Consider the following 17,709-nt stretch of genomic DNA (forward strand, 5'->3'; position numbering starts at 1 on the left):
AGCAGTGGCAGTGGCATTTACAAGCCTGCACAATCAGATTCTCTGATTGTGACTCTGTGCCTCAGATTTCTTTCAAGGTACTACGTATTTAATAATAAAATAATAATAATAAATTTATTATTTATACCCCGCCCACCTGGCTGGGTTTCCCCAGCCACTCTGGGTGGCTTCCAACAAAATATTAAAATACTGCGGTCTGTTAAACATTAAAAGCTTCACTAAACAGGGCTGCCTTCAGATGTCTTCTAAAGATCTGTTACTTGTTCTTCTCTTTGACATCTGGTGGGAGGGCATTTCACAGGGCGGGTACCACTACCGAGTAGGCCCTCTGCCTGGTTCCCTGTAACTTGGTTTCTCACAGTGAGGGAAGTACCAGAAGGCCCTCGGAGCTGGACCTCAGTGTCCGGGCAGAACAATGGGGGTGGAGACGCTCCTTCAGGTATACTGGACCGAGGCCGTTTAGGGCTTTAAAGGTCAGCGCCAACACTTTGAATTGTGCTAAGAAATGTACTGGAGCCAATGTAGATCTTTCAAGACTGGTGTTATGTGGTCTTGGCAGCCGCTCCCAGTCACCAGTCTAGCTGCCGCATTCTGGATTAGTTGTAGTTTCTGGGTCAGCTTCAAAGGTAGCCCCACATAAAGCGCATTGCAGTAATCCAAGTGAGAGATAACTAGAGCATGCACCACTCTGGCAAGACAGTCTGCGGGCAGATAGGGTCTCAGCCTGCGTACCAGATGGAGCCGATAAACAGCTGCCCTGGACACAGAATTGACCTGCACCTCCATAGACAGCTGTGAGTCCAAAATGACTCCCAGGCTGCGCACCTAGTCCTTCAGGGGAACAGTTACCCCATTCAGGACCAGGGAGTCCTCCACACCAGCCCGCCCCCTGTCCCCCAAAAACAGTACTTCTGTCTTGTCAGGATTCAACCTCAATCTGTTAGCCGCCATCCATCCTCCAACAGCCTCCAGACACTCACACAGGACCTTCACCACCTTCACTGGTTTAGCATTCCACTCCCTTTGCTAATAGCAAATTGCCCTCTTTCTGTTCGCTGGTAGACGTGGAGTTGCTGCTTATATTTAGTTATGACAACCATATGTCAGGAGTGCTCTGATGGTGTTTCCTGCTTGGCAGGGGGTTGGACTCGATGGCCCTTGTGGTCTCTTCCAACTCTATGATTCTATGATTCTATGATTCTATGATCCCACATGACACCAGTATCTTTTTCCTTTTAGTATCTTTTTTTCCCTTTTCATATCCCACTCATCTATTTGTGAAGTTACGGTTTCCTACTTTGTTTGCCCCACTATGTATTGCTTGGCATTGACATACACTGGGCATCACTTGCCAGGGGGAATGAGACCCACCTGCTCTCCCACCTTCCACTGGTTGACTTTACCTGGAGGCTCTTCCACTTCTGCGTCAGAGACCAGTTAAGTGGCAAGAGCCGGGTGGCAGCAGAATATATTTGGTGCTGATATGTACGGTATTATGCAGCAACTCTATAACCAGGCTTTTTATTATGATATGCATTTTGTAGTTTTAGTTTGAATTTTTATGCTGTAAGTCACCCTGTGACCTTTGGTTGAAGCGTGGTATATAAATTTAATTAATTAATTAATTAGTAAATAAATAAATAGAAATATTTATTCATCCAGTTGGGAGAGATCCTTTGGAGTACCATTGGATTTTCATCAATCTGACTAATTTGGTGTCATTGACGAACTTGGCTACTACACCAATCAGCCCCACGGGGAGGCACCATAGATGCACTTTGCCCCATGTAATCAAACTCTGAAAGAATGGCTGTTGTTCAAACTTTTGTAACAGGAGTACAATGCATCATGTTTACAGTCAACCATAATTAGAGAGTTAATTGCTTTACTTTGGCCATTTATGTTTCAACCTTAAGCAGTACAAAGACATCCTTTTTGTGAGCATTTGGTTCAAATAAAACATCAGTAAGGAAAACAAGATATCGGAAAACATTGCTCCCTCCCCCCAAAATGCATGCAACACAGCTGCTATAAAAGCAGATATTAGTTCTGAAACCTGCTGAGAGAATATCCTTTCCCAGCAATTGGCCACTCCAGCCTCCTAACTAAGCCTCTTTCCCATTAATTATATTGCAGGAAGACATTAAATAAAACATTTATCGACTGAGTCAGAGAATAAAAACATCCACACCAATATGCTATCAGATGAAGCAGAATCTGTTGACTCTGGTTTTCCTTACCTTCCCTGCATGGAGAGTGGGCTGAAATCTTTCCCCAGGGTAATGCAACATTCCTGTTCCGGAGCGCTGCTTGGGTAGGGCTTGTGTGGTTCTCCCTGAACAGCCATCATCTCCTTCAACAGCTCCAGCTCACTGAAATTGTTGGGAATCGGTTCTGCTGCTACACCTCCGAGCAAGTCCACGTGGTGTGGGATAGGGGCCTGGGTCAGCTCCATATCTACTTTTCTAGACATGGCACTGTCATCTTTGTTGTCCAAGTACATAGCTCTGTTGCCTGATGAATTCTGTGTTCTTGCCTGAAAAGCAACAAAAATAAAACAATCAGGAGTCAATAAATACAGAAGTCTGTTGCAAGTACAGAAATCTAAAGTGTTGTGCCTGCATGAGACTGTGCAGTTCTTAAAATGATCCATCACCTTCCTGAAGCCAAGTGCAGAGTACCTTTGCATATACCCTAGTCAAGAGAAAGTCATGGTATCATCAGTTTGCTACCTGCTTGTCAGCTTTGGTCCATTTTCACTAAAATCAGTGGCTGTGTAGAACTCCTACAGGCTTCAAAAACTCCAAGGCTTCCCTGAGATCTGAAGTCTAAAACAGAAGAAGCATTTGCACATAGATGAGCCATTTATCTACATTTAACCTAATAATATTCCTTTGGATATTCCTTTGCATATCCATTTGTACCAAAATGTACAAGTGCTGCGTGTGAATTAAGGCTGCACTGCCTTTGTAGACATAAATTGTGATGTGCATTGGTAAACCATAAATAAAGTGTTGCACTGCAATTATAGAACATCAAAAAAGATATTTGGGCCATCATCAGGTGGGAGTTGACCAGTTCCAGGATGTTTAGTATTGCTCTAGTATGAGAGCCAGTGTGGTGTAGTGGTTAAGAGCGATAGACTCGTAATCTGGGGAACCGGGTTCGCGTCTCCGCTCCTCCACATGCAGCTGCTGGGTGACCTTGGGCTAGTTACACTTCTTTGAAGTCTCTCAGCCCCACTCACCTCACAGAGTGTTTGTTGTGGGGGAGGAAGGGAAAGGAGAATGTTAGCCACTTTGAGACTCCTTTGGGTAGTGATAAAGCGGGATATCAAATCCAAACTTCTTCTTCTTCTTCTTCTTCTTCTTCTTCTTCTTCTTCTTCTTCTTCTTCTTCTTCCTCCTCCTCTTCTTCTAGAACTGAAATCTCACATTGGACTTGAATGTGCTTCTTGCCAGTCAGTATGTATCATGCAATCACCTCTTTCCTCAGCTAAGCCTGTTCAACTGGATAATGTTAGTTGCATGTCACACATCTTGCATGTATGACCATTCTCATGGAAGGCAACAGATACTTACTACATGCTATGAGTGCAGAGCTGGAGTTAAATGCTTGGACTACGACCATCACTTAGAGGAAGATCATCTGCTTGCATACAGAAGTTCCCAAGTTCATCCTGTGGCATCTCCAGTAGACAGAACTTAGAGAAATCCCTGAAATCCTGGAGATGCACCACCAACCCATGCAGACAATACTGAACTAGACCAATGGCCTGACTCAATATAAGGCAGTCCTATGTTCCTATGCTTTGGTTCTGGCCAGGTCTGGATTCCTTGGTAGAGAAGCAATGCACAGTGGATGCTTTGGCAAGTACATCATGAGGACAACGATGTCGGTGCATTTGCAAGTAATCCGATTTTAGCATAGGCTATAGACATGAAAGGGTTTCCTTCCACTATCATCTCCAAGCAAATAGATTTTGCAAGATTTGACAATGCATGGAAACCTTCAAAGCCTGTTTGGTCTGAGATTATAGCTGAACAAAACAAATGGATGTGCAAGTCCTGGACAACGATGGCTTTTTCATACCACCTACAACTTTGAGGGGAAAAGCACAAGATAACTGCCTGGCACGATTTCATAGCCTAACCCTTATGTATCAGGAACAGGCCAGGGCCCTCTAGAACTGTAAGTCCCATCAGCACCAGCCAGCATGGCCAACAACATCAAGAAAGTGCCATGTTGGTTCCCCCTTCTATTTATGTCCCCTTGGGGTCAAAGGAAACTTTATGGGGAATGTGTCGCTTCTGTCAGTCCCTCTCACCCCCATGGTAGCATGTAGTAGCAAGAAAGACAGAATCACATACAGCATTTCCTTGATCCAACTCCAGTTTCTTGGCTGTTGTAAACGCTACCCAATCCTTGTAATAGAGGCCACAAGCTCAATGGGACTTATTCCCTCCCAGGAAAGCACGGGTGGTTACAAAGTGTTAAGATCACATCTGAAAATGACTTAAGGAAGCTCCCAGTTCACACATAATCTGGCAGTATTCCTGTATTCATTATTCACAGGGAAAATGAAAAGGAATGAAGTTGCCCAGGAGAGTGAGGGAAGCTGGCCATATGGATCGTATAGTCAATGCTGGCCCTGTGTGCCGTGCCTTGATAGCTATCAGGACTGACTCATTCTTGTAGATCTTAGCTGAATCAATGTCCCCGCTCCCTAAAACCAGAAGTAGTTGGATCTATGTATGCATATGCTGATGAAATGCTCACTTTCTTTTCTCTCTTTCACACATGCACACACACAATGTTGGGAATGGATTGCTTAAGAAGGAGTTGTGTTGTATGAGAAGTGTATGCGTGTGTGTGCCTGTCAGTATATCTGAGGGCACATACAATGCTTAACAGATGTGCCTGTGTGGGCGAGTAAACTGATTGCCACAGCTAAGTAGTATTTTATTAAGCTTGTCCATTTTACAAGGCAGCATTAAATACACATTTAAGCAATGATTCACAGAAAGGGCTTCCAGGCGCAGTGGCATTCTGAAAGGCAGGAAATGCTATAAATTTGGAACTGTGATGTTTTTCACCCACCTCGCAGTGTGTGTCGTTCATTAATGTCATCATACACTGTAGCAATGTGATTTTTAAATAAACACACACACACACAAGCACACACTGACCTCTTGTGGCAAATAAGCAGAGGTTTCTTTAACTCCCCACTCCCGGTAAGGGGCATGTGTAAAATGTTTCTCTGCGAAATGGGTTCAATAATAACATTTACATACACATGTTTAATCAAAAAAAAAAATCCACAGTGTTCAGTGGGGTTTACTCCAAGGTAAGCATGCATTAAAATTATAGCTTGATGTTTATAGTGCTTTTCCACAATAACAACAGCAAAGGGCAGGTGCCTACCCTGACAAGCTGACAATTTTAGATGGGATGGGGGAAGGCGAAAAGATGTCCCTGTGTTTGGCTTAGCAGAAGACTTTTGCCCAGCCCCTCTACTGATCCAGATCTGCAGGGCACTTTTTGAATTCATTTTGGACTTTAAATTACTGGGTTGAGAGATCTTACATTGCGCAGAGGTATAAATCTTAGAAAGAAACTCGTGGAAGAGATCATATTTTGGTGGAGGGAACCATACTTTGCATGCAGAGAAATAATTACAGTGGTACCTCGGGTTGAGAACTTAATTCGTTCTGGAGGACCATTCTTAACCTAAAACTGTTCTTAACCTGAGGTACCACTTTAGATAATGGGGCCTCCCACTGCCACCGCACCATTTCTGTTCTCATCCTGAAGCAAAGTTCTTAACCCGAGGTACTATTTGTGGGTTAGCGGAGTCTATAACCTGAAGTGTCTGTAACCTGAAGTGTCTGTAACCTGAGGTACCACCGTACTTGGGAGAACATGAACACAGTATATACTTTGGGCTTTTAAAAATAATAATATAGAGAGATATAACATAAGACAGGATTTGAAAACAAAAAATCAAATGGGAATAGATATTGCACCCGCCTCTGGTTTGCCCATAGTAAAACATGGTAACTGTTCAGATAAGGCTGGCGGTATTTACTTTTGGAAATTTCTCCTCCAAATGGGGCATGCAGCAATCAGTGGAAACAAGTGCCTTGTGTTTGGCATTGGAGACTTCTGGAGGAAGAAGAAGAAGAAGAAGAAGAAGAAGAAGAAGAAGAAGAAGAAGAAGAAGAAGAAGAAGAAGAAGAAGAAGAAGAAGAAGGGGAGGAGGAGGAGGAGGAGGAGGAGGAGGAGGAGGAGGAGGAGTTTGGATTTGATGTCCCGCTTTATCACTACCCGAAGGAGTCTCAAAGCACCTAACATTCTCCTTTCCCTTCCTCCCCCACAACAAACACTCTGTGAAGTGAGTGGGGCTGAGAGACTTCAAAGAAGTGTGACTGGCCCAAGGTCACCCAGCAGCTGTATGTGGAGGAGCGAACCCGGTTCCCCAGATTACGAGTCTATCACTCTTAACCACTACACCACACTGGCTCTCTGGAAAGAAAGCAGCTATGTTGTGCTCAGGTGAGGAGCAAATAGAAGTAGGGCTGTGGCATTAGAGATCCGCCACATGACAAATGACCATCCAAACAGCATTGCACTATGTAGCTTCCTCACCAGCAGTGACTGACGGCAGACATTTCACAGTTACTTTGACTTTTCAGATTTTCTACTGTAAAGTGAAATCTGGATTAAACTTCTTTTTTAAAAAAGTGTCGGCTGTGGGGTTTTTTGGCATCACGGACATGAGCAGCACTGTTTCCTGGAATCATCCCCAGGCCCAAGAACAAATAAAAATAAGTCCTAAAAAGTAGCACCATAAAAACACAACATTGAAACAAGATAAAGTTTGCCTTGTTTATTGGGCGGACAGGACTCTGGCCTTGCCCATGTCAGCTATGAAATTTCAAATAAATAGCTATGAAATACCGTCTCTAGTATCTGTAAACCTTACTGTAGCCCAGACATTGCTAGAACTGGGAAAATGCATTTCCCTGCTCCCTGTTCCTGTGGGAAATTGCAGTCAAGCATAACTGTGTGTAAATGCTAGATAGTGCATCAAGGGGTTAAGACCAGAGAGGTCTGTTCCTAGACTCAGCTAGGTCACACAACCTTACCTCCATGAAGGAGGAAACGAAGCTGCTTCTCTTACTGTTCCTCACTCTTTTCCAGCCATGTAATCCACCAGGATGGACATGTCTGAACTTGATACAGTCTCGTGTTTGAAACTACATGCTGTATTTTGCAACCAACAGTAATCTACCTGTGTTCTCCTTGCTGCTACATGGAATAACACATGAACCAGACCTTTGGATTTAGTAAGTCACTTACTTAACAGTGTGTGGCCTGTTCATTGCAAGGGGGTAAAGAGACGGGACAAGAGCTTTAAAGCAGACTAAATGGGATATGTGAAAGGGTTTAACAACCTATGTTCCATGCTATAAGGTAAAGGGACCCCTGACCGTTGGGTCCAGTCGTGGATGAGTCTGGTGTTGTGGCGCTTATCTCGCTTTATTGGCCGAGGGAGCCAGTGTACAGATTCCAGGTCATGTGGCCAGCATGACTAAGCCGCTTCTGGTGAAACCAGAGCAGCGCATGGAAACGCTGTTTACCTTTCTGCCAGAGCAGTACCTATTTATCTACTTGCACTTTAATGTGCTTTTGAACTGCTAGGTTGGCAGGAGCCGGGACTGAGCAACGGGAGCTCACCCTGTCGCGGGGATTCGAACCACGGACCTTCTGATCGGCAAGTCCTAGGCTCTGTGGTTTAACCCACAGCGCCACCCATGTCTTGTTCCACACTATACTGCTACATAATTCTGAGAGTGTTTTTAACTCTGCTGGCGGCACAAAGCCCTGCATTTTGAATCTAGGGACCCAGCTAATTCTTTTGTTAACTACCAACATGTGGGTCAGATCTACTTCCACCACTACATACCATATTTTTCTGTGTATAACACGCCCCTGTGTATAAGATGACCCCTATTTTGGGGGGACTCCAAATTGAGGAAATGGGGGGAGATTGCCCAGACTTTGTTGAGCTTTCTTCGGAGGGAATTGATGACAATTGCTCACCTGCCTGACCGCCACTGTCAATCACACACATCGACAAACCCACCAATCATCTGCCCGCTAGCTGCCAGCAGCCACCAATCAACTGCCCAATTGCCGCAGCAGCAATGCGGCCAGCTGCTACTGCTGCTCCCATGGTTTGTTGGGAAGTTGTACAAAATACCAAAATGGTGTGATCTCTCTGCTTGTGGGTATATTAATGTGAACAGCCACTTTGCCAACTAAGTTCAGTTTTGCACAACCATCACAAAGCACTGGTCTTCAACTGGTGGGTCACCCTCACAAGCTACAACTAAGTGGCAATCTTAGCAGAGATGGGTCACATTGTCTGTCCCATAATCATCTTTTTGGTGAGAAAAAACCCTTGAGCAAGCAGGTGGGCTAAACAGATAGACACAGCAAAGGTAAAAATAATATACAAAATTAACAAATAAAAGTGGTTCATATCTTGTCAGTAGATGTTAAAATTGGATCTTGAATCTAGAAATCAGTAAGGTTAGCTTCTTCTCTTCCCCACACCCCACCCTCTCCTTGTAACTTTGTGTTAGAGATGTTTGTTTGTTTCTCTGATTTCTGTTCTGCCATGTAGTCTGCATGGACTCCCTGGACTGCCTGCATAGTTAAAGAGCTAAAACTGGTTGAGAAAAGTATGGATTTCAATAAGATCTCAATCCGTGGTTTAAATTACACCTCATAAAACAAGATAACGCAACACAGCAGAAGAAGCAGTAAGACTTATGAAGAGAACATCCACCTCGCCTTGTGAACACTAGCTAAAATAAAATACATTAAACACCCTGACCCAATGTATTTTTACAATGCTATGTAATTTGTATTTTGTGAACTGCTTAGAGCCTTCTTGCTATTAAGATAGATACATGCAAAGCAGCAGTCTGGGCTACAGATGAAGGGAGCTTAATAATAATAAACTAAAGCCCTAAGAAGTATCTCTCAGCATGGAAAGAGGAAGCAGCAGGGGCTGATGCCAACCCTTCATTCTCCTCCTGTGCATCCAACAGTTAAGTCTTTATCACTTTTATAAGCAGCCCTGGCAGAGAGAACTGTGTTTGCAATTTCTATGTGCACACAGACTTCTACATCCTGCCAAGGATACTCGCGTTGGGAACCCAGTGTGCCAGAGCAGCTAGAGCATAGATGGAGAAGTTGTGGCCTTCTGGATACTGCTGGACCACAACTCTCCATCAACCCTGACCATTGGCCAGGCTGGCTGGGAACAATGGAAGTTGAAATCCAACATCATCTGGACAGGTTTCCCATCCCAGGGCTAGAACACCAGACTTAGTCTAGGGAGATCTTAGTGTGAACCGCTCATCAGCTACAAAACTCACTGGGTGGCTTAAAGCCACTCCTGTAAGTGGTAATGTGTATTACTTCACACACAAATCTAGTGAACCCACAGACCCCAACTGCTCATTCTACTGAATGAGGCCATGAACCTCTTCCCAAAAGTCCTACCCAGAGTGCACCATTGAGGTCCCTCAACATCAGGGAGTAGAGAAAACGACTTCCAGGTCAGGGGGGGTTTAACTTATTGCCAGGCAGGCTTGAGCCTTGCCATTCTCTTCTTCTAGAAGTTAAGCCCCGCAGAAATATAAAATCAGTGTCAGTTCCCTCCCACCCATTTTGTTTTTAATGCTTTAGGCTTCCATGAGAACAATGGCTTTAAAACCTGTCTAGAAGCTACCCAGCAGCCTTTCAAGCTGAGAACCAAGCTTTCTAAAACACATCTCAGAAAAATGTGTTATTGTACCCAGAGTGACATCTCCAGATTATTGTTATTCAGTGATGTCAATCTTTCTTATGTCTAAGTTGATAAAAGGCAGGTGCTTCAAGTTTGCAGCTACACAGCAGCATACTAATGAATAGCAACGGTTCACATTGCACATCCCCTGCCTGATAGAGGCTATGTTTCCTTTTCAGGATTGTAGGAACACAGGATCTGTCTTTGGCTGCACACGCACTATACCTTTAAAGCACACTCAAAACACATTCCCCACCTCAAAGAACTCTGGGTACTGTAGTTTGCTAAGGGTTGCTTGGAACTGTAACTCCGTGAGAAGCAAACGACAGTGCCCAGAATTCTTTGAGGAGGGGAAATGTGCTTCAGATATGTTTTAAAGGTATAGTGTGTTTGCAGTTTTGTACAGAGTCAGACCATTGGTCCACCTAGCTTCGTATACTGACTGGCAACAGCTCTCAGGGTTTCAGGCAGGTGTCACTCCTAGTAATAGCTGGAGATACCAAGAACTATACTTGGGATTTTCTGACCACAGCTAGAGCTCTTCCCTTTTCACAGAAGTGATGTTGGGAGACAAACTCTTTATCCCCAAAAGATTCAATTCACAGTGTGATTTTTCATGGGCCATCTCATCATATGCTGATGGAACCAGTTATGTTGTTCTGCTGTTAATACCGTGTTTCCATAGTCAATCTTTAAGGGGCTATTATAATTGATGGGGGGGGGGACCAGCACATTGTTTTTCTTGTTGTTCAGGAGGCAGCCCAAGATTGCTGTTTGCAAAAGGCTTTCCTCGAACTTCTGGTTTTCTTTGAACTACTGTTCTTCGAACCTCCAGACTGAAGGTTCAATTCCACTGGCAAAGCAGCCCCCAGCAGCACTGAAGCTTCTGCTCATCAGCTGGTGAGTGAAGAGTGCAAATCTGCTGACTGCAGGGTCTGCTTTGCCAGTGCACTCCCCACAGGGAATGTTCTGGTGAAGCAGATCCCAGAAGGATTGAAACTTCTGCTCTCCAGCTGATGACCAGAGGGTTCAATCCTGAGGGCTACAGGGGTCATCGCAAGTGTATTCAACGGTTTTGTCTTCTATCTTTGTTACAGATGCTATAGGCCAGGCATAGGCAAATTCGGCCCTCCAGATGCTTTGGGACTACAACTCCCATCATCCCTAGCTAACAGGACCGGTGGTCAGGGTTTGCCTATGCCTGCTATAAGCAATGTACAGTGGTACCTCAGGTTAAGTACTTAATTCGTTCCGGAAGTCCGTACTTAACCTGAAACTGTTCTTAACCTGAAGCACCACTTTAGCTAATGGGGCCTCCTGCTGCTGCCACGCCGCCGGAGCACAATTTCTGTTCTCATCCTGAAGCAAAGTTCTTAACCTGAAGCACTATTTCTGGGTTAGCAGAGTCTGTAACCTGAAGCGTATGTAACCTGAAACGTATGTGTTATGTACTGAGTTGAATAGGATCCAAACTGCAGCAGTCTGATTGGTCCTAGAACAATAGGATCCAAAATGCAGCAGTCTGATTGGTCCTAGAACAATAGGATTCAGAATGCAGCAGTCTGATTGGTCCTAGAACAATGCAGCAGTATGATTGGTTGGCAGGATCCACCCAATCATGCTCCAGATAGAAGTGAATCCACAACCTGATTGGCTTACAGTAGAATCCCGGAATTAGCCAATCAGGTGCAGCCCATTGTGTAAATAATGTATATAAAGCAGATACTTTGAGGGGACTTTCATTCATTCCTCCTCACCACTATGAGCTGAATAAAGAGCATGAAATCACTTTGCGACTCTAAGTATATTTCAGTATGTAACCCAAGGTACCACTGTACAGGGTGCTATAAATGTGCTTTAATTATCCCATACTGTTAATCCAACATTAACTATTTAACTTTGTCCACTGTACCAATTCTTCCTATTCTTTCTTGGACACCTATAGAAGGTCTGAGATGCTTGTCCATAATAGCCTTCTAAGTAGAGGATATCCAGTCCATAGCTCCCACAATTCTCTCTCCCTACAGATGTAGCCAGCCATGCTTTCTTCCCTTGACAATATATCTGTTTATTATTCTTGTAAAGCAGAGCTTTTCAAACTTTTCAAGTTGGTGACACACTTTTTAGACATGCGTCATTTTGCAACAGGGTAATTCAGTTTTACTGGCAAACCAGAGGTTTAACTAACCCCTTTCCAGCCCCAGAAAGAGCACAGGGAGTGTCCGCACAACACTCCTACACACTGCAGCCGACACACTAATGCATCGTGACACACAGTTTGGAAAGGTCTGTTGTAAAGTCTTGGTTGTCAAGTCTTGCTTGGTTCGCTCTTTGCAATGGAAAGCAATTATATAATTCTGGTACTGTCACTTTCTTTCTTTTTTTCTTCATCCAGATGTCATTATCATGCCTCACCTACTGGAACAAGATTTCACTTTCTGTTAGCTTAAATTTAAGTCATGCCACTTGTCTACAGTTCCTTTAGACTTTTCTCAAGTTTCATTGCTGACTTCTTACTATCTTATAGGAAAATCTGCTTTCATGACATACACTTCACCATATACATGTATATATATGTAAATGTACATATACATTATGTCTTACGTGCAAATGGTTAGTGATGTGGGTGAGCAGAAGGAATCAGATCACTTTGTTCTGCACACCTGGACTAATGGAGGGGGTCAGCCACAGAGAGTAAAAACCTCTCTTCTGGAAGAGCCAGTCCATGCTTAGGTTCATTTCAGTTTACCATGGGGTAAGCAGAAGAACACAAGAACATTGCATTATGCTGGTGTAAGAGCTGCTGGTACAGCAGAACTATGAAAATGGTCAGCCTGATGGACCAAGTAAAAACACCAGGTGGTTGGGGTTTATATTCCTGTGTTTTCCGTCTTCATTTTTAGGTGTGTTTCTTTTTAAATTCATGAATGGGGGTGGGTGTGACATAGCCCTAACTTCTCTTGAGGAGGAATTTCATTCTGGCATTGTTTATTAAACTCACTCCCCACCACAACTTTGAAATAGTCATTTTAACGTAAGTAAGGAATCCTTTCTGCACCGATTCTCTACCAGAGGAAATGAATAATAAGCTGGAAGAGGTTCTGGGGCAAAGTTGCTCGGTTGAGCAGAACCGCACGACTGCTGAACTTCCTTTCCAAACAGCAGGAATGAGTAGTGATGGGCAGGAAAATGATCTTGCTACAGAATTGGAATGCAAGACTAATCACCTCCATCAGCATGTGATCCTAAATTGCAGGGATGCTCCGCATTAAAGAGAACTCAGGAATATTCCATGACTGTGTTGCAGTTGAGTTCAGTTCAGTTCAGATTGCACTTTGAAAACTGGAGCAAATATTGCCCATTTGATACAAATATAATCATAAGAAATGCCTTGCTGTTTCATATCAAGATCCATTTAGTCCAGCATTATATTATTTGAATTGCCACCTTTCCTCTAAGGACCTCAAAGAGCTCAAAACGTACATGCTGAGAGGAAGTAACTGGCCCAAGGTCACACAATGAGCTTCACAACTCAGTGAGAATTTGAATGCTGGTCTCCCAATTCCCAGTCCAACACTCTACTGCACTACAATGGCTTCCTTCTGAGGATCTAGGAGTCTTGGTTGACCATAAACTTGACATGAGCCAACAGTGTGACGCGGCAGCTAAAAAAAGCCAATGCAATTCTGGGCTGCATCAATAGGAGTATAGCATCTAGATCAAGGGAAGTAATAGTGCCACTGTATTCTGCTCTGGTCAGACCTCACCTGGAGTACTGTGTCCAGTTCAAATATATAAAAGGATGTCACATAGAGGAGGGAGAAAGGTTGTTTTCTGCTGCTCCAGAGAAGCGGACATGGAGCAATGGATCCAAACTACAAAAAAGAAGATTCCACCTAGACATTAGGAAGAACTTCCTGACAGTAAGAGCTGTTCGACAGTGGAATTTGCTGCCAAGGAGTGTGGTGGAGTCTCCTTCTTTGGAGGTCTTTAAACAGAGGCTTGACAACCATATGTCAGGAGTGCTCTGATGGTGTTTCCTGCTTGGCAGGGGGTTGGACTCGATGGCCCTTGTGGTCTCTTCCAACTCTATGATTCTATTCTATGATTCTATTGGAAGTTGGTTTCACTTCTGTGTGTGTCGCAGTTCTGTACTGGTGTTCAGAGAGCACAGATATACTGATCGAATCTCTGTATATAAGACTGTAAATAAAGTAGTTTTAGAACTACGATTGAGTCTTTCTTCTGCTATGATATGCCAGAAGACTGGCATGCTCTTTTCAGGAGAGAAGAGTCGCTTATTACTGGCTGCTCTGGACTGAAGATGATTTACAGCCAGAGAGAGCCACCAGGGGATGCTCCGGAGACTTGGGGAAGTTTGCAGCCTTTCCAGGGCATTTTTCCAACACCCTCCCCACACACACACACACCAATCCTTTGTCATGGCTAATTGCCATTGGTACACACATACTTCATGAATTTGCTTTTTTTCTCTTCTTCCTTCTGCTTCTTTTAAATAAGAAAACAACACTAAAAGTGGGCCCTGCAACAAAATGTGGCCATTTGGAGTGTTTTTGTTCAGCTTACCAACCAGCCAGCTACCTAGCTATGTTGCCCTCCTTCCAGGATAGAAACCAAGGAAGCTGCCCCGTGCAGGGTTCTATCCAGCTCAGTAATGCTTACACGGACTGGCAGCATCTCTCAAAGGTTTCAGACAGGTCACATTCCCAGCCCTACCTTAAGATTCCTGGGGTTGGACCTGGGACATTCTGTGTGTAGTGCAGAGGATCTACCAAGCCACAGCTCTTTCTGCTCCACCCAGGTTCCCATTCCACCACCGACCCAAACCAGTCACCATCCCAAGCCCTGTCCTGTTTTGGTAGGGTCTGTAGGGTCTCCCACCCTGCACACCTCAAGTTCCAAACAAGCCTGCTGACATCTCCCCTCTTGCACACGGGTGGTGACATTTTAGCTCTGGCCTGGAGAACGAGAAGACCTATTAATTACATGTTCATCCTGATTTTGCAGGGAGATGCCATGATGTTGGCTGTCTAATGAGCACCCTGTCTGATTTGTTTGTGGGGAGGCTCGGCAATGTTGCATCAAAGCAAGTCTTTTCCCAAACTTTTGGCTACATTTTCCTTATCATAAATAATAATAAAAAACAATCTTTGCACGGAAATGGCTTTGTTGTGCAAGACCTGCCAGTAAGCTGCAATTTGCAGGTGTGTGATTGAAATCCCACCCCAAAATAGCAGCAACCTGAAAGTGCCCTGAGTTTGCTGTTAGTGTTATAGGATAATATGACATAAACCAGTCTGGCCCTTCAAGGTGCTCCTGAACTACAGTGAGTGATGGGCAAATCTTTCCATTTTGGTTTCTCCAGTATCACATTCTGGTGATTCCCACATTTCTACTTGATTTGTTTCTTAAAAGTCCTCCTGAAAATTCATCAGCATTTTAGTGCTATTTTTTCATAATATACACATTTGTATTCAATTTTGCTTAATAAGCTTGCTTTTTTTTTTTAGTAAAGCAATTTCCCCTGGTAGAATGCTTCTTACATGTTATTTTCACCAATATATGTATTTCTACGCACACTTTCCCACAGTCTATGAATTTGTGTGCACATTACTTGGCTGGCGAACTTCATTGCAAAATTCAGAGTTGTGCAAATTTTGGAAGATCGCTGTGTTTCAGTTTTCCCAAAAAAAGAGTGAATTAGGTAGATTTCCCATTAAATGTAAACTGGATTTAATTTCTACCCCATCTCCAGCTCCCATCATCCCTGTCATCTGGAGAGATACAGTTTCCACATCCTTCTAATAGAGGGTTAAAAAAAGAAAGAAAGAAATCATGGGTTGGGAGGTAATCTGCTGGGGCCCTATTTAGAGTACAAAATGTGTCTAGAAGACTGATATCAAAGCACACTAAAAGAGAAAGATTTATCCAGAGCTTTGATAGTAGTGTAGATACCACATTTTTTGGCTTCCCGTGTCTCTCAGCTGACTGACTTGGGGCTTAAATAAAGTTGCCAGAGATTTTAATTAGAATTCCCAGACAGACAAGGGAGTGCTCTGAATAATAGCTGGCTATTCATACTGTTTCATGAGAGGGTTAGCTAGCCTGCCTTGCATCTACGTTTCCCCAAAACTGAAAACCAGTTGCTGTCTTCCACTAGCATAGTTGTAAAAATTTGTCACATGAAGAGTCATCCAAAAAACAGGAAGACCTGCCAGCTATCAGTTCAGAGAAGGCAGATTGTTCATCTCCACATTCAATTCAGATGTAATTGTGTGTGTGTTTTGTACCACTTCACTTCTTAGTTTTAATTTGCCGTGGAAAAATAATTTGCAGCAGAAAATTGTATTTGCCGTGTTAAACATACATTAGCTGACTGAGCGTGGCATTGCAAAACAAACTAACTGGGATAAAACAAAAATCCAAAAAAATGGATTGTTCTTTAATTATCCCAGTGAGTTGTTTAAGCCCCTTGAAACCAGCTTTCCAAGTATTCACTTAAATGCGCCAGTTAAAAATAGTGAATGTCAAATTTATTAATTTAACCGAGGCTGATAATCTAAAAGTACAAATATAGTGAAACCCATTTTGGGTGATCACTCTTTAGAACGTGATTGTTTGCATATGGATTAAGGGAAGGGCTAGAGCTCAGTAGGGCATGCTCTGTCTGGTTTGCATGCAAAAGACTCTGGATTGCATCCCAAGTAGAGTTGTGAAAGTCTCTTGCCTGAAATCCTGGAGAGGTGTTGCCAGTGAGTGTAGATCAGGGTTTCCCAATCTTGGATCTCTAGCTGTTGTTGGACTACAACTCCCATCATCCCTCGCCACTGGTCCTGCTAGCTAGGGATAATGGGAGTTGTAGTCCAAAAAACCAATGGAGACCCAAGTTTGGGAAACCCTGGTGTAGGCAATTCTGAGCCAGTATTGCCAGCGTTCCTAAAAACAATTCTATTTCCAATGTTTCCAGCGTTCCTAAACTAAACTGAAGTTTCCATTAAAGTTTTCTATTAAAATTAATTGTGATCATATAAGCATTCTTATCTGGCAAGTGTGTTCTATTAACATTACTAAAACATTATTCCCTGTGGTTTAAGCTGGGTGTGTAAGGGCCACTTTTCAAGTAGGACGTTCAGTATGAATGTAGCAAGCTAAAATGCAAAGCGTGATGTGAGTTTACAAGCGTGTGCATAGGAACATGTGGAGCTGACTACTACTAGATTGGGCAGGTTGTCTTATCTATCCTAATATTCCCACACTTTGATTGCCTCACAGCAAAAGGTCTCTCACATCAGCCATTCCTTTTAACTGGAGATGTCAAGGGTTGGACCAGATACCTTTTGCACACAACATTTGCCCTCTTTTTGCTATGAAGGAACATTGATCATGATGCAGCCAGTCCTTGATGACATTGTTGTCATAGGTGGAAGCTGAGTTGCTGCTGTCTCCAATTACTTTGAGTTTATTTCATTCCATGTAAAAAAAGGTAAAGTTAAAGGACCCCTGGACTGTTAAGTGCAGTCAATGGCGACTATGGGATTGTGGCGCTCATCTCGCTTTCAGGCCAAGGGAGCAGGCGTTTGTCCACAGACAGCTTTCTGGGTCATGTGGCCAGCATGACTAAACTGCTTCTGGTGCAACAGAACACCATGACATAAGCCAGAGCACACAGAAACACCGTTTACCTTCCCACCACAGTGGTACCTATTTATCTACTTGCACTAGCATGCTTTCGAACTGCTAGGTTGGCAGGAGCAGGGACCGAGCAACAGGAGCTCACTCCATTGCGGGGATTCGAACCGCCGACCTTCCGATTGGCAAATCCA

At 43.6% G+C, this 17,709-nt stretch overlaps 1 protein-coding gene across 2 annotated transcripts in view; it reads right to left on the reverse strand.

Moving 5' to 3' along the window:
• OCA2 (OCA2 melanosomal transmembrane protein) overlaps window positions 1-17,709 on the reverse strand; it is a 159,666-nt gene that overhangs the window by 137,057 nt on the left and 4,900 nt on the right. For both annotated transcript variants that reach the window (XM_081197573.1, XM_081197572.1), the window contains exon 2: window positions 2,241-2,536. In XM_081197573.1, the coding sequence (XP_081053699.1) occupies window positions 2,241-2,503 (263 nt within the window). In that variant the 5' untranslated portion in view covers window positions 2,504-2,536. The remainder of the gene's footprint in view (window positions 1-2,240; window positions 2,537-17,709) is intronic.

Source organism: Podarcis bocagei (assembly GCF_964188305.1).
Source record: "Podarcis bocagei genome assembly, chromosome: 6".
Lineage (NCBI taxonomy): Eukaryota > Metazoa > Chordata > Lepidosauria > Squamata > Lacertidae > Podarcis > Podarcis bocagei.